This window comes from Diachasmimorpha longicaudata, chromosome 4 (genome assembly GCF_034640455.1).
Source record: "Diachasmimorpha longicaudata isolate KC_UGA_2023 chromosome 4, iyDiaLong2, whole genome shotgun sequence".
Classification (NCBI taxonomy): Eukaryota; Metazoa; Arthropoda; class Insecta; order Hymenoptera; family Braconidae; genus Diachasmimorpha; species Diachasmimorpha longicaudata.
The window spans coordinates 9,806,721-9,828,559 of NC_087228.1; the positions used below are offsets into that span (position 1 = coordinate 9,806,721).

The 21,839-nt window shown below is 41.5% G+C and overlaps 4 protein-coding genes across 7 annotated transcripts; 2 read left to right on the forward strand and 2 right to left on the reverse strand.

Moving 5' to 3' along the window:
• Positions 1 to 5,865: 5,865 nt before the first annotated feature.
• Positions 5,866 to 7,377, forward strand: LOC135161561 (peroxiredoxin-5, mitochondrial). Its single transcript, XM_064119248.1, has 4 exons — positions 5,866 to 6,147; positions 6,237 to 6,371; positions 6,498 to 6,629; positions 6,874 to 7,377. The coding sequence occupies exons 1-4, from the start codon at positions 6,046 to 6,048 to the stop codon at positions 7,063 to 7,065; spliced, it is 561 nt and encodes a 186-aa protein (XP_063975318.1). The 5' UTR covers positions 5,866 to 6,045; the 3' UTR covers positions 7,066 to 7,377.
• A 147-nt stretch (positions 7,378 to 7,524) lies between these two features.
• LOC135161549 (uncharacterized) lies at positions 7,525 to 17,957 on the forward strand. 3 transcript variants are annotated; one of them, XM_064119226.1, is made up of 6 exons: positions 7,525 to 7,783; positions 13,911 to 14,253; positions 14,786 to 16,485; positions 16,682 to 16,904; positions 17,013 to 17,392; positions 17,526 to 17,957. In XM_064119226.1, exons 3-6 carry the CDS (start codon positions 14,810 to 14,812, stop codon positions 17,647 to 17,649), a joined length of 2,403 nt encoding a protein of 800 aa, XP_063975296.1. In that variant the 5' UTR covers positions 7,525 to 7,783; positions 13,911 to 14,253; positions 14,786 to 14,809; the 3' UTR covers positions 17,650 to 17,957. The 3 variants fall into 3 exon arrangements, with proteins under 3 accessions (XP_063975296.1, XP_063975298.1, XP_063975299.1); XM_064119228.1 differs by having other exon boundaries at positions 14,038 to 14,253; XM_064119229.1 differs by lacking the exon at positions 13,911 to 14,253.
• On the reverse strand, positions 8,296 to 13,723 carry LOC135161554 (uncharacterized). 2 transcript variants are annotated; one of them, XM_064119239.1, is made up of 8 exons: positions 12,841 to 13,723; positions 10,579 to 10,720; positions 10,363 to 10,500; positions 10,012 to 10,229; positions 9,647 to 9,867; positions 9,319 to 9,557; positions 8,987 to 9,140; positions 8,296 to 8,902 (listed from the first exon to the last, which is right to left on the reverse strand). In XM_064119239.1, the coding sequence occupies exons 1-8, from the start codon at positions 13,420 to 13,422 to the stop codon at positions 8,572 to 8,574; spliced, it is 2,025 nt and encodes a 674-aa protein (XP_063975309.1). In that variant the 5' UTR covers positions 13,423 to 13,723; the 3' UTR covers positions 8,296 to 8,571. The 2 variants fall into 2 exon arrangements, with proteins under 2 accessions (XP_063975309.1, XP_063975310.1); XM_064119240.1 differs by lacking the exon at positions 12,841 to 13,723 and adding an exon at positions 11,150 to 12,190.
• LOC135161551 (probable ATP-dependent RNA helicase DDX43) lies at positions 17,869 to 21,816 on the reverse strand. Its single transcript, XM_064119235.1, has 3 exons — positions 21,666 to 21,816; positions 19,088 to 20,793; positions 17,869 to 18,999 (listed from the first exon to the last, which is right to left on the reverse strand). Exons 2-3 carry the CDS (start codon positions 20,790 to 20,792, stop codon positions 18,599 to 18,601), a joined length of 2,106 nt encoding a protein of 701 aa, XP_063975305.1. The 5' UTR covers position 20,793; positions 21,666 to 21,816; the 3' UTR covers positions 17,869 to 18,598.
• Between the last annotated feature and the right edge of the window lie 23 nt (positions 21,817 to 21,839).

Here is a 21,839-nt window from a genome sequence, read left to right on the forward strand (position 1 = left end):
AACCGATATAAACAAGTCGTACACGTTCCTGGGATTGGAAACCCTGTGGACAAATGCTTGGTGAGCCACGCGCAACCCTGTGGGGTACGTTTTCACCTCTTGAAATATTACGAACTTGTCCATTAAACTTTTAAAAATATGTGAATTTAACATTCTTCAATTTTAGGGGAAATTTTTCGGAATTAAACAACAATACGCAGTCCCCCAGGAACTCCCCATTAATTTATGGATTTTTAGTGAGAAAATTTCAGTGTAAATTTCAATTATTATAAATTAAATCAAAAAATTCCCAAAATGCATCAGTGAATGGTAAGAAAACAGCTGCAATATTTATTTCTCTAGTTTATACAGATACACAGTTGCCACACAAATGGGAGAAATGTACAAACAAGGCGAAGTATAGTTTGAAACACGGCAGGCAAGCTGTGCTATTGAGTTTGGTATATTGTGCGAAATACATGTGACAAGGAGAAAAAAATATTGGGGGGATGTGTGGGATGTTTTATGCACGTACACTTGGACTACCCCCATTCGAAATGATCTCGTGTGGTGTGTGACCCCCGGGGTTTAATAACAAATCCGTCACACGAAATCACCCGCTGATGCCTTTCATCTCCTCACTTGGTACGTGAAATAAATACATTGACGTTTATCATAATCATTGTTTGCGTCAATGAAGTAGAGTACGAAAAAACAAAGTATCTGTCCCAAAATTGAAATTTTCCGGATGATTCCGTACTCGGTGAACTGCGTGTTCCGTTATTTTTCCTGAACATTTCTCGATGTAGAAGTGCAGGAAAATCCATAAACAAATAACTCTGGCACTTCAAATAAATCCAGTGGACTCGTCAAGTCATCATCACGTTGTTTCTGAGCACTCGCTAAAACTGCCGATTCATTCAACGATTTCCGCAATGAATTAAAAATAACGGCATTACATGCACTTCATATTTGCATTGCCTGGATGTGCGTTATTATCTCAGTGTTATTATTGCCTGTGGTGACGCCATCAGGACGAGCATTACCTGCGATCAAATTTCGGGTACCGCCATCATTACCACCGGACACTCCGCACTTTATAGCACTGGTGCCCTTCAGAAGCAGTGATTTCGTGACCCAGTCACGATTTTCAAGGCCATCACCGACAAAATCTTGCGGTACAGTGGTCACTGTCATTTGACCGAAATGTCTGCAAACGAAATTACCGACTGAACAGTTGTCGTCCACTGGGCGCCGAGGTGAAATGATTTTACGATAGGGTTTTTGAATATTTCGGGCAATAAATTACCCACCGACGAGGAAAATCTAGGCATTGGCCGGTTTGAGGGAGGGAGGGAGGAGTGTTTTGAGGGTCATTTTGTGTCGAGGGAAAAGCCTCGACTTTCCAATTTATTGACGACGGTCGTATTTCGTACTCTGAACTGTCTCTCTCCTTCTGGTGCTCGAGGAGAGCCTCTGTTGACTATGGTCAGTGGGTCAATGCTCGAGGGATGCTGGGGCTTCATCGGGAAAAAGTAGCTCAGAGTGTAATACACACCAGATGGAGGATTCATCCTTTCCACAGATTTCTACCGGGTCATCGCCTGGAGTTACACATGCGATAAGTCCGGGCTAAGCTCGGCTTCGCGGAAGACAAGGTGGAGAAGTGAGAACATATTTTTTCAGATTTGTCTTTTCTAGTAATTGGGCGGCGGAATGTGAGAGAAAAGCATTTAGAATTATTTATTGGGTGATGAGGAGCCGTACACGGGCGGAGAGATTAATTCTTCCTTTGGTGAAGGCCCAACTTGACACTTCAATAAATCTCAATTTGATTTTTTCTTCGAATATTCAAATTTTTTTTTTATTGAAAAAGAAGCAGAAGTATTTTTGTTTCCGGAAAAGAAGGATTTTGGAAGTATTTATTACCAATTTTTCAGGAGGTAATTTTTTCAATGAATTTCCCGAGTCCTGGTAAAAGGGTGAAAACGGTATGAAAAACAGGAGGACCTTTTTGGAATGTTAACGGACATTTTTATGGGTTTATTTCCCCGCATTTGGTGCCCATATCCGTGGAACAGAACGTCCACCGTAAACTTTTTTGCATAACGGAAAACAACCAGGGGGTTGCAAGGAAGGTTACCCTTTTTTTGGCCAATTTTTTTCTACTCAAGAGCCCCAGCAGACTCTTTTTGGGATTGTAAATTTTTCTGTTGTAATTTTTTAACGGGAAAAGAGTGAACCGAGGGCTGGAACCGCTGCAAAAACTGTTGCCTGAATTTTTCTTCTCACCGGTAACGGAAAAAAATCAGGCCCGTTTTCACAAACGAGGTATCCTTTAGTATCAACATGCTGGGAGGGGAATTCGTCGGGGACTTACACCATTTTTTCGGGTTACCGTGTTGGGATTTCCCGAAAAATGAAAACGGGACACATTTTTATGAGTCAGCAACCCTTTTTTCACCGAAACACATTGAGTTCAAATATTTTCTTTATAACCAACCCCTTTTTTCTACATTTTTTGTCCACTCTCCGTAGGTAAATAAAGTAATCCACGAAACAAACCCGAGGATGAAACATATTTTATAAAGTGAGCCCGCAGTGAAACTTTTACTCCGTTTTCTTCTGGTCACTGCACATTGACTGCAGTCGTTCCTCATTTTTTGTAAGAATATACTTCAACTTCACAGATATACATTGACTCTCTCACCAGAAGCGTGAAACGGCACAATTTTTATGGCACTTCACCCTCTTTTTTCAACCAAAACACATTGAGCTAAAATGTTCAACAAGTTTTGGTCTGGAAGACCAAAGAGCAGAAGTATTTTATAACCGACCCTCTTTTTGCATTTTTTCATTGCAGCGATAGCGACATTCCAGACGAACCACAGGAAAATCTGTCTAGTCATTCCAGAAGGGGTTACTTGTTATAAAGTGACCCTTTACGTTACCCTGTCCCTTGTTCTTTCATCCCAACCAAAACATACATCTTTCAACCCTTCATTTTCCCGGCGAGACATTTGCTAGCATTTTGAAAAATTGCAAAAAGTGCGCGTATTTTTTATTTAACTATTTCCCTCCTTGTAAAAATGACGAGAAACGAGCTATTGATACAATAGTAATACAACCTTCTAAAAAATCACTCTAACGCCCAAAAACCCTTGAAATAACCTCTTTATCCATTGTTGCCCCTATTCTCCCGTATAATTCAAAATTTCTTGTCCGCCCGGGGCGTCAGCGCGAATGGATACCCCTCAGCATGAAGCCGCCTCACTTCTCTTTTCACCACCCTGAAAGGCTCTAATTAAAATAATAAACGCATTTGCACGGACTACAGTCTTCTATGCCGCCCCCTCTCTCTCCCCCCTGCCGCCCCTTCCTGCCTTTTCCCCACCCCAGCCGAGGGGAAAACAATTTCTCCACCACCCGGGGACCACAACATTTCAGCCTCCAGTTTCTGTGTATAAATGTTTCCATATTATATCACTCCCTGCAGAGGGTGCGAGAGAGACGAATTGCTGATGTACAGGGTGTCCCGTAATCAATTTTTTGACTTCAAGGATATTGAAAGGGTACCCTGAGGTTTAAAAAAAAATTCTGCTCCTGAAATCAGTGAAAGCAGACAAAAGAACTCGAAATTTCAGCCCTCAAAAAAATCTCAGATCCAAAAGTGGAAGGGATATTTTCCATTTGAAAAACAATAACCTCTTCACACCCGTGAAGGTAGAGGATCGGTCGTGGGACACCCTGTACAGTAGAGAAAGAGAGCTACAGGCCTGTGGAGGGGGTGATAGCTCGAGGGGTTGGCTTTGGCGTCTCGTTACAGCGGTTAGCTCCAGGGGGCGTCAGCGGCCATACCCACCCCCCCCCCCCCCAAAAACGAGAACCTAAAAGAGTGAAGGAAGGACGAGGGGGTAGGGAACAGGCGGGGCTGGAAGAAGGGTGAGGAGAGCGGGTGGTAGTGAAAAAGGACTCGTGTTTTTCGCCGATTGAATCAATTAAAGTCCAGGGGGTGAAAAAAATTCTATGGCAAAACTGTAACGAATAAAATATTCTCGATGAGATTCAAACTGAGTTTCAGTGACACTTTTTTTCATTACTGTGACTTTTTTTTAACGGGATAGTGAGGGGTGGCCAGGGGGTGGCATGTGAGGCGTGATCGACGTGGCGTATCGATGTGCATATTGTGTGTCTTTCGAGGTGATGCAGATAACGAGGGAGAATATCGTAAATGTCTGACAGGGGAACGGAGGTTTTGCCGATTTTTAAATTTTTTTTGGTTTCTGTAAATAAATAGGGCTTTAAAATAATTCAAGGGCTGAGCATTAATGGAAGAGAGAGGGATATGCAGCATTGTTTTACTGAATAGAATTAAGGACAAGTGAACATTAATACTCAAGAAAAATCGACCTCTTTAATCGCTTAATTGTCGGCGGGAAGTCTTGGGGGGGGAACGCCAAGGGGGAAGGATACCCCAGCCCGTCAGGGCATTAGTGGTAACAGTAGTCGCATAAGCTCAGTCATCCGGCTTGTTTGTTAAATAATATCATTGCTACCTCTGTGACCAGCTGAACCCGTTAAAAACCCGATCCCCAGGGAAAAAATTCAATCCAGAAAGGTCTTTATAATTTTTTAGTACCGTAATTTATTGCTCAATGGTGAAAATATTTAAAGCACCGTATTTTCAGCGGATCTATCTGGACCAGTGCCAAGGGAGAGGTAAGTTTTGCCATCAAAATGGCACCAGAGACGTGGAGATTCATTCAGCAGCTGAGTCAGCTCAGAATCCCTCAGCTCTCTCTACTGAAATTCCTAATTGACAGTCACCGGGTTCTGCCACGATTCTCCCTCGCCACTCGTCACATCACCTCCTGCTTCCGTAAGCCGAAAATTCACGACAAATTTCTCTCTGCGGAACAATAAAACCAGGCTAAATCATGGAACAGTAGTGCTGCAAAAAGAAAATAATTTATTTATTATGCAGGCAACAAAATTTTTGGGTGAAAATTAATGAAAGTTCGCTTGCCGGAAGTTTTATCATTTTGCTTGGAATTTTTACTAGAATCTGGAGGCTTTTTTCCCCTGCGTGAAATAGACCATCAACCTTCGGAGCGTTATAACGTTCAATGTCTATTATCGCTGATCTCTACGTCAGGATGACCCGCAGGTGCCAACAAACCCAAGATTATCTCCGATAATCAAGTTAACATGTGTTTCTTTCATATTTATTTTTATGCTGTGATGTGTGGTGAAGCAAACTCGGTTATGTGAAAATTTAATACGAAGCCGAGTTGCAGGGAAGCCCTTTTGATTGTGCAGAATATTCATGAGTGATATAGAAGCCCTTTGTGGTCTTGAAAGAATCTTAACAATTTTAAGAGAGTTGTGGTGAAACGGTCAAGAGCAACTTATTGAATATTATTCAAAAATCATTCGGAAGGGTAAGGCTCAGAGAAATTCATTGGAAGATCTTTTTTATGGTGCTTCATTAGCTATGAATGTGGTTGTGGAATTTTTCCCATTGACGTGGAGGGAAAAGGTTCAATAAAAGCTCCCCAATAATGAAATAAAATGGATAAAAAATCAGTTCAATTCAATTTATTCGCAGAACATTAAAAAAATATTAACTTACCGCCACTCACTTTTTTTTTTCATTATTTATCCGCTATTATCTCTCCCACCAACTGAAGGTAATATCGCTACTCGTTCAGTGGTCAGTTTTAGTGGCTCGTGATAAGGTAGGAAACTTGGAAAATGAAACCAGACTAAAAGTGGAATTCTTTAAGAAAATTCAGACAAAAACATGGAATCACCGATGCGATATCTCCCCCTGTCCATTAAGAATATTCCTCACGAATATTTTAATACATATACGGAGGAAATAATTTATGTAACTTTAAAAATACATTGCGTAATCTGAAATTGTGCCGGGTCACGATTGTTTCGCTCGATACACAGCTCCTCATCAAAGAGGAGAATCGCGTAAATAATAAACAGTAATACAAAGAGTGGCAATTGTTGTACGGTGCAATTTATCGAACGTCAAGGGGATCGATACAGAAACAAATGACTCGGTTTGTCAGTCGCGCCATTTCCGTTGCCAGACAGTCGACTTTCAGTTGCTTTACACGATCACTTCACGTATCGCCAAGAAACATGGTTATCGCTGTAAGTTCTCCTCAATTTGTTATCTTCTGGGAAATCAGGAGAATTTTGTCGATCAGTTTATTCAGCAAAAAGTTATCCGTTCTCGGCAGGTTGGAGATAAAGTGCCTGAAGTGGACCTCTTCGAAGATTCCCCAGCTAGCAAGGTCAACCTCGCCAAAACTTCGGCTGGAACAAAAATCATTGTTTTTGGGGTTCCAGGAGCGTTTACCCCAGGATGTTCCAAGGTAATAGACTGAATTCAAATGATAAGTCAGGACTATTTATGTACTGGCCACTCGAAGCAATGAAATTGAAGGATAAAAAGTCCCTGCCAAGGTCAAGATTCATTCCAGTCATTTCATCTTTCTCAGACTCATCTGCCAGGATTTGTGCAGAAAGCTGATGAGTTGAAGTCTAAAGGAGTTTCTGAGATCTTTTGTATTAGTGTGAATGATCCTTTCGTGATGGCCGCTTGGGGAAAGGACCATCAAGCTGGTGGAAAAGTAAGTAAGCAAGTTGTGAGTAAAATTGAAGGAAGAAAAGCAAAAAGACATTCTCCTTCAAATTACTCATTTCGATTCTCGAACCCACAGCGTCTTAAAATGAGTAACATAATTACTAAGAACGTCACACTTGACTAGAATTGTTGCGCAATTTCATCCTTGAAATCCAATGCCATTTTTTATATATTTTGTCTCGCTAATTGGAGGCCATGTAACAGAATGTCCATTATTTTCTTTTAAATAGGTGAGAATGTTGGCTGACACCAATGCCGAATTTGCGAAAGCTGCGGACCTTGCCATGGACCTCCCAGTCCTCGGTGGCACTCGGTGCAAGCGTTTCTCCATGGTTGTGGAGAATGGAGTTGTCAAGGAGATCAATGTCGAACCTGACAACACCGGTCTCAGCTGCTCACTCGCTGACAAAATCAAAGTCTAACTGAACCCAGTGCTCAACAATTCCTTATCACTTACTTTATGACTTATTCGTTGATTGACGAAACGCAAATTAAGCCACGTTATCACCGCAATCTACATATCCATGTAATACTTTCGTTACACATATCTCAACTCCAACTTCGATTGTTCCACATTTTCCTTACATTTAGATGTCTAGGTTTCAAGTTATCGATTAAATGAAGCAAATATGAGTGATGAAAAACAGTGAAAAATTAAATAGTGTCATGCAAACTACCTGTTCAACTTTATCAAGTTGTGAATGCAATTTGGATTAATAAACCAGTGGAATAAATTGGTGAATGGATAATTTGTCAAATGGCCCTTTCCATTAGCTTCAATATGCTTCAGCATTCCCGGAGAATTAACAAAATCATCTGGAGCTATGAAAAAACCGTTCATGAATTATGCATGGACTGCTTGAAATACATGATTGACTCATCGATAAATAATGCACAATTTTTCCTTCTGTTACGCAGGCTCGTAACACCAATGCTCATAGAAGTGGGGATCGTTCTTATCGTTAGACACTAAAAATGTTAGTTAATGCGCGGCTTTTGTGCAAACCCCACAAAACAATCATATCCAGTTAGCGGAAAACATTTTCTCGAATTACACTCGTGTGATGTCAAGTCAAATTAACAAGTGTAAATTCGTTTCAACTATGGCAAGTGTAACGGGGTCTAATGTGACATGGAATCGTGAGTCATGCAATTTAAAGCAATATTCTTTCTATTCGATTTATTATACCGTTACGGTATATACAATGTTCAATTAAAAAATTATTTATTCCACACGGATGAAAAATGTAGGCGTAGATAGAAAAAAATTATCAGATCAAATAAAAAATGCTCACTTATTTACAAAAGAAACAAACGGATATGGAACATTTTTTTGTCATTAAAAAATTACTTTTGAAGACTATAATAGAATATTAGATGGTGGTTAATGAATTAAATTCTGGGAATCACTTAGGAGTAAAGTTTGTGGATAATTCCCGAAGCATTCATCTAAATTAGTTAAATGAAGGTCTTCTTCTCCCCCAATGACTTTGGAAGGAAATTACTAAAGGTGGCGCCTTCTAGGCAGTATTCTTTACTGCACTAAACAACTTTTGACATTCCTTCACAAAGCCCAATCAATTAAATTCACTGAATATTAGTTATCACAATTACGATAAATTTAAGGATAATATCTGACTTTAACAAATAAATTGATGCAATAAAAATATTTTTCTCTTGATAACTGTTACAAACAATGTTTCAAAAACTGATGGATTCAAAAATGTCAGACGACATTTTGGTTACCATATTGTCAAGACTCTCTGACACTTTCCTCAAAATTCACAAGTCAAATACTCTGTGAAGAGATTGACCTTCAATTTTGTCAATGAAAAATAATTAAATGGTTTTAAAATCTATTATCACCATCAGTTCGCTCTTTTGGTTCGAATGGCTTTGCCTGCAACTTGTGATAGTTTGAAATTGAATTAGACGACTGGGATGTCGTTCAGTCCAAGGACAGGTGGTGGTGGTGGCAGATCAGCGCGAATATGCTCCGTAAAATTGTACGTTATGAGCTTAATGGCTATGAAACCACCATAGCCATCACGTCCCTTGTGGAAGATTCCAGCCCCTGATAGAGGGAACGGAGGATTAGTGATCACTGGTTGAGTATCTAGGAAGGGGACTGTCGTCTGGGCTGCGTCCTTTCGCAGATCAGTTGGCCCAAAATTCAGGAATTGATTGGTTTCTGAATCTGGGAAATTTGGGCCGCGTGTACGAATTGGAATGTCGGGCTGATTCAATTTTAATTCAGTTCTGGAAAGAGAGGAGAATGAAATCAAACCGCCTGTCTGCACAATTCTCAAATTTCACACAGTCCTTCATCGAAAACTTTCTTACCTTCTGTCTTTGGAGTTGTGATCATTATCTGTTTTATCGTTACTTATCCATCTACTCTTTTCCAAAGGCTTAATTAGCTGTCCAGAAGTGAAATTAAAAGGTGTAACTCGAATTTCAAAGTTCAGGTGCGCTCCTACCATTCTCCATCTGACTCCTGTAGAATAATAAACGTTGTAACAATGTTGCGAATCGTGTTCAGAAGTTTTCAGAACGTGAAAATTAAAAAGTTCTAGCAGTGAAAATCCCACTGATTCTCCTAACAATTATTCAAATGCGTTCCCACGGAAATATGATCAATGACGACATCAACGAGCCCGTTAGTCATGACTCACCAGTAAGAACTTCGCCATCAGATGCAAACAGATCATCAAGATCAATGGCCCTCTTCTCCCAAGACAGTGTATGGAAATCCCTGCCATTGACAACACCCCGATCCAAAATTGTGAAATTATCCACTGGCTTCCACTCAACACTGGACACCGGAATGTCACCACGAGATGCCAATACCCCCTGCTGAATCTGCATGTGGATTATTCCATTGACTTTCCTCAATTGCAGTCCAGTTATGACCCTGGAAGCATAAAATTACATTTATGCAGTTCTGACAATTCCTCTTGTTTGAGGAAGCTGAGGTCTGCGATAATGAGTGCGATAACTCACTTGTTATTGACAACATCCGATATAATATCGCGAAGACTGAAGTAACGCTGTGAACTCGAGTTGTGATCGTCGCAGAAGCACATGCAATAGCTACAGTGCCAGAACAACCAACGCCACCAGCTGTCGACCTTTGTTAATGGACTTTTGCAGGTTCCCTTGTTGCCGAATAGATCTCCATTCTCGTATTGAATGTATTCGTACCTTCTGTGGCTGTGTTTTGCCTGGAGAAATTAGAATTCCGCGTAAGAACTTTTTAGAGTCCGATATGAACGTCGAATGAAAAATATCAGATATGGATTGTTTATCTGATCTCATGAATCACCAGGCTATAGACGATTCGGACTATAAAATAAATTTCTACTCACTGAAGGACAAATCCACATATCAGAGTCGAAATACTGACAGTTCAGAACTTTTCCATTGCACTTCCTCTGCTGGGAACAGTACAGATTATCGTAGCATCCATGAACCTTGGCGTACGAGTAATACGCACAGTTTTCACGACAAGTTGATGATGGATTCAGATCCACTTCATTCACTATATACCCTTGGAATAATTGTTTTAATTCTGTGTATGTTGTGCCTGAGAACAAAAGCATAGCTGAGTACAGAGAATTTGTCCGGTAACAATGAAAGTCTTTCCCATTAACCCTTACTCCCAATTTATATCAATGATAAATTCATTTTGAAAAAAAAAGTTATAGCACTGTTTCCACCTTCTGTATGGATATTAGGGTCGCACTTCCACAAATCTCTGGGTGCAAATGCCATAGCAATGCGCACAGCCTTCAAAGTGTTTGAAGTTCTCGTAGAATAATCCTCCTTAATTCTATCCCTCTCCCCATCAAAAGAACCTGGTGATTAATACGAAACTGTTTGAATGAAATACTTGAATTTTCACTCGTGAATCATTTCTCCATCCTGTTACGTACCATTCTTATATAAGTGTAGTATACTGTAAGAGAACTGCATCATAGCATACCCCTTTACTTCAGCCAGAGCAATTGTGGTGTATAAATTGTATAGCAGCTGTTGGGGGGACTGTTGTTCGTTGCAAATTTGTGCTGATGCTTCCTAAAATCATTAGAGAACAAACCCATTAATTTTTGCAGTCTATATTCTGAAAAAAAAGATTGAATTCAAGGAATTTTTCGTATCATAAATTTTTTGAATTAAAAATGTATTTGTAATGATTATTTTGCGAATTTAATGATTCTAGAAAGAAATCTATTCAGAAAAAAAGGACCATGAGTTCAAAAATAAGAACGGCTGCGGGATTTTCCAGGAACTGATAACGTTTAGGTCATGACAGTGACAGTGTCGTCGAGATAAGCCCGGTCATAAAATTTTGTCGATTTCCAAGCTATCAGAAGAGCAATCGTTGTTTATACTTTGGAACAACTATAAAATAAATATTCTCTCTCAACCCACTCAATCAAGATCATGACTCGAGAAAATTCCCTCTAAAATTGCCCGAATTACACTGTTTACCACTTCGACTACCTGAAAAGCAGCGTGAAACAAGTTCTCGTTAATTATAATGTCGGATATGCGGTTGAGGGTATCTGGTACCGCGACAGTCGGGTCGCTGAGAATAACATCAGCAAAGTCGACCCAGGATTGAATTTTCAGGATCTGCCTCTTGGAAACGGCATCGTGCATCATCTGCCTGAATGTCAGATACAATCCATCGACAGTCCTCATCTGGGATTGAACCCTGGCCCAGAGCCACAGGGAATTCAATGAATTGAGATGTCTCTGGCCAGTCCATGGCGATTCCTCATCGATTTTCGTGCCAAATTCGTTGTATGTCCGGATGAGACGCATGTAACTGTCATCATCAGCATTACGACCTGTTATGTACTTCTCGTGTGCGCCCTTCAGTTGGAATAGATCATTCCTCAGCTTGTCGATGCTCGAAAAATCGTCTTTCTTCGCCCACACGAGGGTCAACAGACAGAACAACATGATACAGGGCTTCCCCATGATTTTTAATAACTCCACAAACTTGTTATGAACTAATTTACTCCGATCATTGGACTATAATTGTTTTAGGTTGGTTATTACAGAGCAACACTTTTGGGAACTCACGCACGCGTGGAACCTTGATCGCACCTCGTTTGCGCGGTTGTACAGGGAGAAGTGAGTCAACAAATGAAAAAAAGTGGTCGAATCGAGGTTTCTTTGTCCCCTTGAGGGGGACTCAACTGCTTAGGTGTGCAGTATTTATTTACTCGGATTTCCTTGGAGTTCTTGGGGATATGAATCAACTGGTGTCTACAATATAAGCCACTAAAATACACTCATTAACACTGCTTTCACACTGAATCGATTATAAGAATTCATTACGATGGATGATTTTATTTTCAACTTTTATTCGATATTTTTCAACGGCTTGTCCAGCTGATTTCACACTCTTTCGAGAATTTCGGTCACTAATGAATGCCTGATTTCTGGCTAAACCGTTCACTTTTGCATTTACCGAGTAGAGCACCATGCGACACTCGAGTATAGACGGCAACAGGAGTTGAACTGACGTCTCTGGGTTTACAGTTTTATCCCCACCGTTTTTAGGGAGAGAGAGGGCGAGGTGGCGGTCTTTGTTGAGAAGGAGTATAACGCGGTGTCAACGGTATTACCCCCCTTTTATTTGCCACTTTAGAGGGCAATTTAGATAATATGCAAGCTGGTGGGCATCGTTGGTGCATCATTAGTAGTGCCAGTTGAGAATTTCCTGCATTCGATTTTTTTATGACTGCAATTTTTCGATGCTCGTGAGAAACCCTTGTACAGGGTTTTCATTTGGAGGAGTTCTAGGTAGAATGATGATAACAAATGTGCTGGACGAGCAAGTTTTTTTACATTTTCTCGAGCCCAGTAACTCTCACCTTCCGAGAATATTATGCAAACTCGTGGGTAATAGTCCTTCGTTGGTGCACTATTACCGATGACAGCTAGGCACTTCCTCTCTTCATTTTTTACTGAATTTGCAGGTTTTTAATATTCAGAGAAATGTTTGCTTAGAAATTTGATTCTTTTTCTGAGAAATAATGCAAAGAACTAGGGAAATAAAACCACTAAAAACACCAATATTTTCAAACAAATGCAAAAAAATCATCCACACACTCAAATTCTGCCCGAAATGAGTAATTTTGTACCTAGAATCTTGCAAGCTCGAAAAGCCATAACCTTACCTGACTATTATGTGCAAGTTGCACGAAGAGACTCCTCTCAAAGTGAGCCGAGGCATTGGGGACGAGGAGTCGATGAATAGATTGCAGTAAATCCGGAAGATCCCCATAAGCAGTTGACAGGCAGGATTTGGCAAAATCCTTCATCGTAAAGTCCTCGTACTTGATTGGATTAGCCGCATACTCCTCGAACCTTCTGTACAAATCGTCGACCCTTCCCAGATACCGATTTAACTCATGAAGATTCATGTCCAGCTGCTCTCTCAGGGGCAGCTCCCTCAGTAGCAAATCAATTATATCCTCAGCTCGTTGATCGATCCTCGCGCTCATGATATCCAGCCTCCGGTTGACAATGTCGATCTTCTCCATGAGCTTTCGCTCCACGTGCTTGATAAATGGAAAATTCAACTCACTGTCGTTGGGAGAGCCCTTTCGAATCCACTCCACGGACTCCAGGGCATTGATACCAATCTCTCGACCGAGCATGAGCATCTCCCGGACATCACCAAAGTCAAGACTGAACGAGGCCGTTCTTTGTCCGTGAATCATCAACAGAAGAGCACAAAGCACATAATAACCCCTCATATTGCCTATGTCCTGGTTGAAGCTGCCTGGTTACGTTCAGGAAGTAAACAAGACGTATGACACAGTGTGGAGGGTCCAGAGGACCTCCAGGAGGTTATTGAACCTTCCAAAATGGTCCCCTTGTCGAGGTCAAAAATTTACAGAGGAGGAAAGGGCGATATGTGGACTATGGCGTCATGAATACTGATTGACGACTGGGATTCCTATGTTTTATGTGATAATTTTGAGTATAAGGAGTATATGTATAGTTTTTTCACGGGAGAGTGAAGTGAATGGAACGGATTGGCAGCTGCGAAGTCACTGTCAGGATTGGTTGTCATTGGGTATCGGGGAGACGCCACTTGTGGTTATTTATTTTGACCAATGGGGGATCGTTCTTTTCAGATCAAGGGTTTGAAACCTTCAGAACGAATTCATAATTATTTTGGTCTGATTATGGGTTTCGAAAGATAAAAAAGTAATTATTAAATATTTGATATATTTTTCAGAATATTTAGTCCTTTTTTTTTGAGGAATTTGTGTTCAGGAATTCTTGGGGTTTGTTTGAATGTCTCCATTTGAATTTGACCATGGGGTTAGGCGGGTTCCGCGTGTAAGTTGGCCGGACTGTTTAAGAGTGGAGGGAAACTAGCCGTTACGAATAACATTCACTGGACTCCAGAGCATCGACGAGTATGAGCCACTGTTGAATGTTTGGCCGTTGTGATTGGAAATTTGTCGAAGTTTTGATGGTTTATTTGATTGATTATTGAGTTGGGAATTTGTGGAGAGTAATATTGAACGTGTGGAGAGCTGGAGGCGGTTGGAGATTCGGTGGAGAATCGCACAGGGGTATGTACACATGTGTTTTTGGTTAGATTGTCTAGGCGGTAAAACGCTGTCTAGTTTCTTTGCCTTTTGTTCGAGGGGAACAAGGGGGGATTCATAGAAAAATTTCGAAATTTAACGTCAGGTATGTACAAGAAGCCTGGCATTGAATGAAGCAACTTTTTCTATCAGACCTTTTCAATGGAATTCAGCACAATTGAAGAAACTTATCAGAAAATAGTTCGTTTCATTGATTGAACATGTTCAATTCAATGTTGGAATTCTCTTGGGGGGTTCAATTCATTTGTTTTTCAGTGGAAAAAAATATTCCACTTGCCTGATAATTGAAAAAGTAAATTTACCCCGTTCCTTGCTCTCCAGCCTTGGTTTCTAATGAATAACTTAAAATTTAAAGGAAATAGAAGAATGATCATGAAGATCTCTTTGTAGAACTTATTTTCCCAACAAAAAAAAAGAAAATCTACAATTATGTTATATTTCATTGTAAACATGGAATGTCATTGTCATTGTCCCCATCACATCCATTTTTTTGCAGACTGAGACCATTCCATCCAGCAAGATGTCAACCGACAGTGGATTAGGGCAAACTCCCACCCCCCAGATCCAGAAGTCGTTCTTTTCAACCCCAAGCTCTTCAAAACGCCAGCTTTTTCAGACCCAAAAGCATTTACAATCTCCTGTCCCACCTGGCTACGAGTCTGACCTAGGACCCATGTCTCCCATAGCCCACTCAGACAAGAGTAGCATCAGCAGCTCCCCAGGTCGTTCCTACCACTCGCCCGTGACCACTCCTGAGTGCTCCCCCAAGTCGCAACTACGCCAGTGGGATCGTCTGCGTCCCCTCACCCGTGAGAATTACAGACTCTCTCCCTTCAGCTCGCTTAGGAAGACAACCCGCGAGGCCAGGGCCTCTCCTGGTCGTCGACTCTCTTCTGCCTCGCCAGGATCTCTCCCAAGAACACCACAACATCTCAACCGTCACCAGATAATCCCAGGCACACCCGAGGGCACCGAAAACATGATAACGGAGGACGGAATAATTCCAGAAACTCCCCAGAAGAGCTGCGATATAACAGACACTCCAAAGAGGGCAAAAAACCCCGAGAGAAGACTGATAACTCCTCTGGGTTCAGTCTGCAAGAGCATCATCGTTCCTCCCCTTAACCGTAGAAAGTCCCTGGGTCTCGTGGACCTCGACCAAGCTTCATCACCAGAGAGACTCACTCAGAAGAGACATCTCACTGATGATCATGCCCACTCAGCAGGAACTAAGCTCATAAAGACTGATGATGCCTTGTCGATTCCCAAGGCTCGAGCCTCCCTTTTCCCTGAGGAGAAAAGCGAGAACACGATACCCTTCACCCTAAGCACAAAATCATTCTACAACAAGACCCCTGGGGACGATGGGACCAGGAGGTATTCGATGTGTTTCGGATGGAGAAGTACTGAAACCAAACCCAAGAAGAGGTACAGCCTGCCCAGCACAAAGAGACGTTCCGGAGGGCACAGGCGGCCGAAGTTTGGAGAGATCAATGCTGGGGTGACTCATGGTATTAAAAAACCCAAGCCCAGGAAGTCATTGGTCAAGACTTCTAAGGACGAAAAGGGGCAGAAGGTCGAGACTTCAGAATCTAGTCCTCAGGTGGCGAGGTTGACGAGAAGTATGGGAGAGAAGAAAGGGGAGGAGCAGGAGGAAACTCATTCCAGGGTGCTGAAGGTCATTCCGGTTGTTGAGAGACCGCCGTCCCCAGTTCCTGATCCCACCAAGAGATTTTTCAAAACGAATAGAACGATAAAAAGCCGAAATCTTGCTACCGTCACGGTTAATAAAAATATCAAGCTGAAGGTCGCCGACGGAGTGATCAAACTGAACGAGAAGAAGAATATGAAACCTCTGCTCAAGAAGCCAAGGCTAGAAGCGACTTTCGATGCTAATGATCTAACAGTCGATGAGCCGGAGGTTAATAACGAAATGCAGCAGAGCGATGTCATGGACATTCTCAGGGTGCTGGAGGATGACTGGGGAGACGATGAGTATGATACCATGGGACCTCTGGTCAACAATCAGGCAGTCAGGTCGAGTCATGTTTTGATGTCACCTGGGAGTGTCCTCAGTGATATGACGTCTTCTATGAATATTGCGGACCAGGAGAACGCGGGGACAGAGGACGAGGGGGCTGGTGGCGGGGAAAAGTACTACCCGCTGTTCTCTAAGGGCTTCACACCGGCTGTTAAGTAAGTCCTCCTCCACCCTATCCACTAATGTTCATTAAAATGACTTCATATATTAATATTTAGAAGTTGCCATTCTTTTTTCCTAAATAATGTTCTAGAATACAGTCCATTTTCAGGATTTTATAATAAATCTAAGTAGTTTTATCACTGGGTCTTGATCAATGATTGATCAACTATTGTTTCCTAATGATTCCAGTGATTCTTTCGACAAAAAACCGAACAGAGGAGTCAAGAGACAGGCCTGGCAGCTCTCGACGAAAGCAAATGGAGGAATTGATCAGTACCAACTTGATGTTGGACAGAAGCGATTTGGCACCACTCAATGTCTCGACTGTGGGATTGTGTATCAGATTGGAGAGCCGGAGGATGAGAACGCACATTTGAACTTCCACAACAGCTTCAAAACCCTCAAGTTCAACGTAAGTACCTTCGCAACCGTCACAAAAACGAACTCTCATTTTCTCTCCTCCCTCCAACACTTTTTGAATCATTTATGGATTCATGATGCTCCAATTTCGATTATCCAGGGCTGGAAGAATGAACGAGTTGTGGTGGAAGACACGATGAGAGGCAGTCGCATCATAACTATTGAGAAAACGGATCCAAAGACCTCTTGGAAGAAGGTGGAGGAAGTTCTCGCTGTTGTCGATCGTGACTTGGGACTAGCTGACATGGAATTGACAGACTACCATGATAAAAAGATTTATCTTTACATAAGGAATAAGACTATTCTAGGGGTGCTCATTGCTGAACCTGTGAAGGTTGCACACCAGATGATTCCGGAGCTTGTAGAGTTTGACTGCTGTTCGACTGAAGAGAGTCCTGTCAAATGTGGTGTTAACGTTATTTGGACAGCCATGAGCCACCGAAGACAGCACATCGCTACTAAATTGCTAGATGCTCTGAGGTAATCCATTTTTTTTATTTACACGATACAATATTTACGATTGTTTTTGCTGTTTAACTATTACAAATTCAATATAAATGATGAAACTCATTATGGAAAACTTGTCTTTAAAACGTTTTTCTTCTTCTTGCAGAACTAACTACTTTTACGGATACATTCTGTCCCTTGATGACATTGCCTTCTCCATGCCAACACCGACGGGAAAAATATTTGCCGAGAAGTACACAAAGACTCGCAATTTCAAAGTCTACAGTTAAAGGTTTTTAAATTTTTTTTTCCAGTCCCAAGTGGCTTTTTACCGAAAAAAACATTTGATGCCATTTTGATCCCAATGACTTTTATGTATTATTCCCTATTTTTTTGTAACTTACAATGGAATATTTATCCTTTTTATATCCATTTTCATTAAAAAGACCACATGTTAATTTGGTGTAGAAATACTTCGGGAATAATTTAGGGAACAAGTGTACACCTAATTGTACTTAGTGTTTTTTTTATTTTTGTATGAAAAATGAATATATGAAATACAGACTTTGATAAACCTTTGTACACGATATATAACATACCCATACATAGTACATTATTATGCCATATATCACAAAATGTTTTGCAACAAGATGGGGCATCTTCCAAGCTGCGCTTCATTGAAGTAAAGTGTACTTAAGTGTCAAAATTTTCGATCACTTGCAACCAGCCTTGAACTTGCCGCATCAATTCGCAACAAAGACTTAGGAACTGCTCATGATAATCGTTGAATAAAACAAATCATAAAGTATACGGTCTCCTGGGTTTGCAGGAAGAAAAAAAATATTCAGCGAATAACGCGAGTTAAGAAATCAAAAATCGACGATATTTATAATCCGTATGTTAAAACAATAATTTAGTTTCAACTGATAGAAAACTCGGAACGATTTAATTCCTATTAATGAGACTCCTTCACTATTAGCAAATCCTTGTAACGCTAATGTGCAATATCGTTGATAAAACTTAAATCTTTCCATCAATGTTTAATTCAGGTTTTGCATAAGATTATCCAACAGTTATGGTCATTTCTGGAGAATTCCGCGGAAATTTTAATGCCAAAATCCAAAGGTTCATAAATAAATTATGAAAAGAGCCCTTAGCCAATTTAATTGGTTCAATGATCAACTTATTTTTATGAGAAAGATAAAATGTAATTTTGAATATGTAGAAGTATGGCTGAGATTACCATTTACCTCGTCGACCTCCTCCTCTTCCACCACCGCCACCTCGTCCACCTCCACCCCCATAGCGTCCACTGCCTCCTCCGTACGAGCCAGCTTCTCCTCTCTCCTCGTCTTTCCTCTTCCTCCAGGCTTTGTACCTATCAGCCATACTGTAGAGTTCCTCAGGTATCTCCTGACTGGCCTCTTCCAGAATAGCGATAAGCTCTTTGGCAAGTGCCCAGTCACCCCTGCAAATCAAGCTTATGCTTTCCCCTGTCCTCCCTGCACGTCCAGTCCTGCCGACCCTGTGAACGTATTCCTCAATATCCCTAGGAAAATCATAATTGAAAACATGGGTGATGTCCTCAATGTCGATTCCACGAGATGCGACGTCGGTAGCGAGGAGAATCTTCACATCACCTGTTTTGCGGAGACAACCGAGAGTTTAATGAAGGGAGTGCCGGTTTATACGAAATTTCTAAATGTGGAGATGTGTGATTAAACCTACCTGTTTTAATGTCCTCCAACGCTTGCTCTCGATCAATTTGATCACGTCCCCCATGAATGCTCTGGGCCTGTATTCCAGAAAGAGCTAGCTCACTCGACAGTTCGTCAACACGAGTTTTCCTCATGAAGAACACAATGACTTTGTCGTCCTTCTTCATGGTGTCAAAGAACTCCCGGAGGATGTCAGTCTTCTCCTCGTCCTTACAGATGATGATGGTCTGTTTAACAGTGTGAGTGGCTGCTAGGTCCAAAGATCCAACGTACACCTGGATCGGATCACACATGTAGGACTGGGCGAGTCTCCGAACTCCCTGCGGCCATGTCGCACTGGTCATCACAGTCTGACGATCTGGACGCACGTCCAGCAGAGTCTTGCGGATCTGGGGCTCAAAGCCCATGTCCAGCATTCGATCTGCCTCATCCAGAACGAGATACGTTACATCCTTAACATTAATGGCGCCGGACATCACGAGATCATTCAGTCTTCCTGGAGTTGCTATGACGATTTGAACGCCCTTCTCCACTTTCGCCACCTGTTCGTGACGTGGACCTCCGCCATACAGACAGACTGCTTTGATACCTCTGTACTCGTATTTACTGACCTCCTTGCTGATCTGTTGCGCCAATTCTCGTGTTGGAGCCATGATGAGAACATTAGGTCCGGCCCTGTCGTTGCGAGGGACTGGTTGTCCATCAATATGAATCATAGCAGGTAGCAGAAAGGCTAGAGTCTTTCCAGTTCCAGTCTGGGCAATGCCAATCATATCCCGGCCACCAAGGAGAATAGGCCACGCCTGACACTGTATAGGACTAGGCTCAACGAAGCCAGCCTTCTTTATCTCGTTAAGGATCTCAGGGTAATTATGGAATGCCTGCTGAAATGATGTGATGGGATTCGGCACCTTGAATTCCTCCTCTGCTTCGAAGACTCTACGACACTCGATATTGTTCCTGCTAGCACGAATCTCAGCAACTTTCTCGTCAGTGAGATCTCGCACCTCTGGTAACTCCTCGTAGAAGTCTTTCTTCATGGGCGGGAGGTCCCTCCACCGCTCCTTTTGGAACCTCTGATGCTCCTCATTAGCTTTTGTCCAGTCAAAGTCTCCAAAGTCTAGTGGGTCACGCTCGGGAGCCTCGGAAGCCTGTTCTGTTGGTTGACTGAAGGACTCTCCGTAAATTGACTGGTGAGGGGATGAATAGGAGGGCTGTGACTGCTGGTCACCTATCAATTCTTCTATAAGAGCTTTTGCGCGATTCTGAGAATCCTTGGAGCCTTTAATAGTGACTGCTGCATCTCCTCCTTGGGATGATTTGTCAATCCCGATTCTCGCTCCACTTTCTTCTTGCATTTCCTTAATCTTGCATCCCCCACGTCCAATAATCTTTCCCACCATCTGCTGAGGCACGTAGATAACTAGATCACCATCATTTTCATTGCTGTAGCTGCCATTTTCTCGACGAGAGTTCTGACCATTTCTCCAATTGGAGCCATCATCCCTCCTATTATTGTAGCCGTTATCCCTCCTGTCGTAACCACCTCCTCCACGACGATTATGCCCATCGTCACGACGATGACTGTATCCATCGTCCCTTCTGCCGCTTCTCGACGAATTTTTCCACTCACGTGTCTCAAAACTACGACCCTGATTATATGAGGAATTGTTTTCGCTCATAGGAGGCGGATTGTCGTCCCACCCATCATCCATTCTGTACCAGAAATACCATCAAGAAATGAAAAAACCTAGTTACTTAATTATTCTATTAAAGTAACAATTAATGCACACGTATTGCTATGGAACTTCAAGAATTGTCCTCAAAATACCGGTGAATCCTTCTCACATCAGTCTGTCATCAGGAAAAAATGCTAGATCCACCTCAAATTAAATAAAATCAAATAATTTGGAGACAAGATAAGCAATGGACGATATTGAAACCAGAGAAGATCAAGCACAAAGAAAAAACGACGAGAACCAAACAAACAGATTACCTAATAAAATTCCTGGACTTTCTGCCCCTTGACTCTCTCAAATTCATCATGAGAATATAAAACAACGCTACTGATAAAATTTCTCTAATTCCTTTTTGGAAATCAATGTGCCAGCATTTTCTTAAAATTCGACCTCAAAATAGTGGTGAATATTTCCATCATCAGCAATATACAAGAACAATCTCAGGGTAAACCATAAAAGAGAATTTCGACAGAAACAAATAGATCCTATTCCAAACACGCGGATTACCCAACAAAATTCGTGGACCTTTTTGTTGTGATTTTTTCAACGGTCTGATGAGATCATGAATCAATGGCTCCTGATGAAAAGTCGTGAAGTATTATAATTTATTCATTTCCTTTTTCAGGTTAGACATTCCCGGCAATTATTCCATTACAATTCTCAGAATTCGATTCCTTCAAAATGCCGGCCAAATCGTTTTCCATGCGGTTTTCTTCGGAAAAATCAAAAATAATCTCAGGTGAAACAGTTTCAAACGATTTTATGATGGAAATAGAATATAATTAGCGACGCCAAAAAATTGATGACTGGGAAATAAACGAATGTAGATAGACAAAGAAAGATATTTACCTGAGGAAATTCCTGAATCTTCGTTGTTATGAATTTTTTCTGAAAGCTCACAAAACCAAACGGCATAAAGGAGTAATGGCTACTGATGCCTGGTCGATGAAATTTGCGGGAATCCCCCTACCGGTGGCCATCAACTTTTTCACGGTAAACGGAGAGAGAAAATTCCGTAGAAAA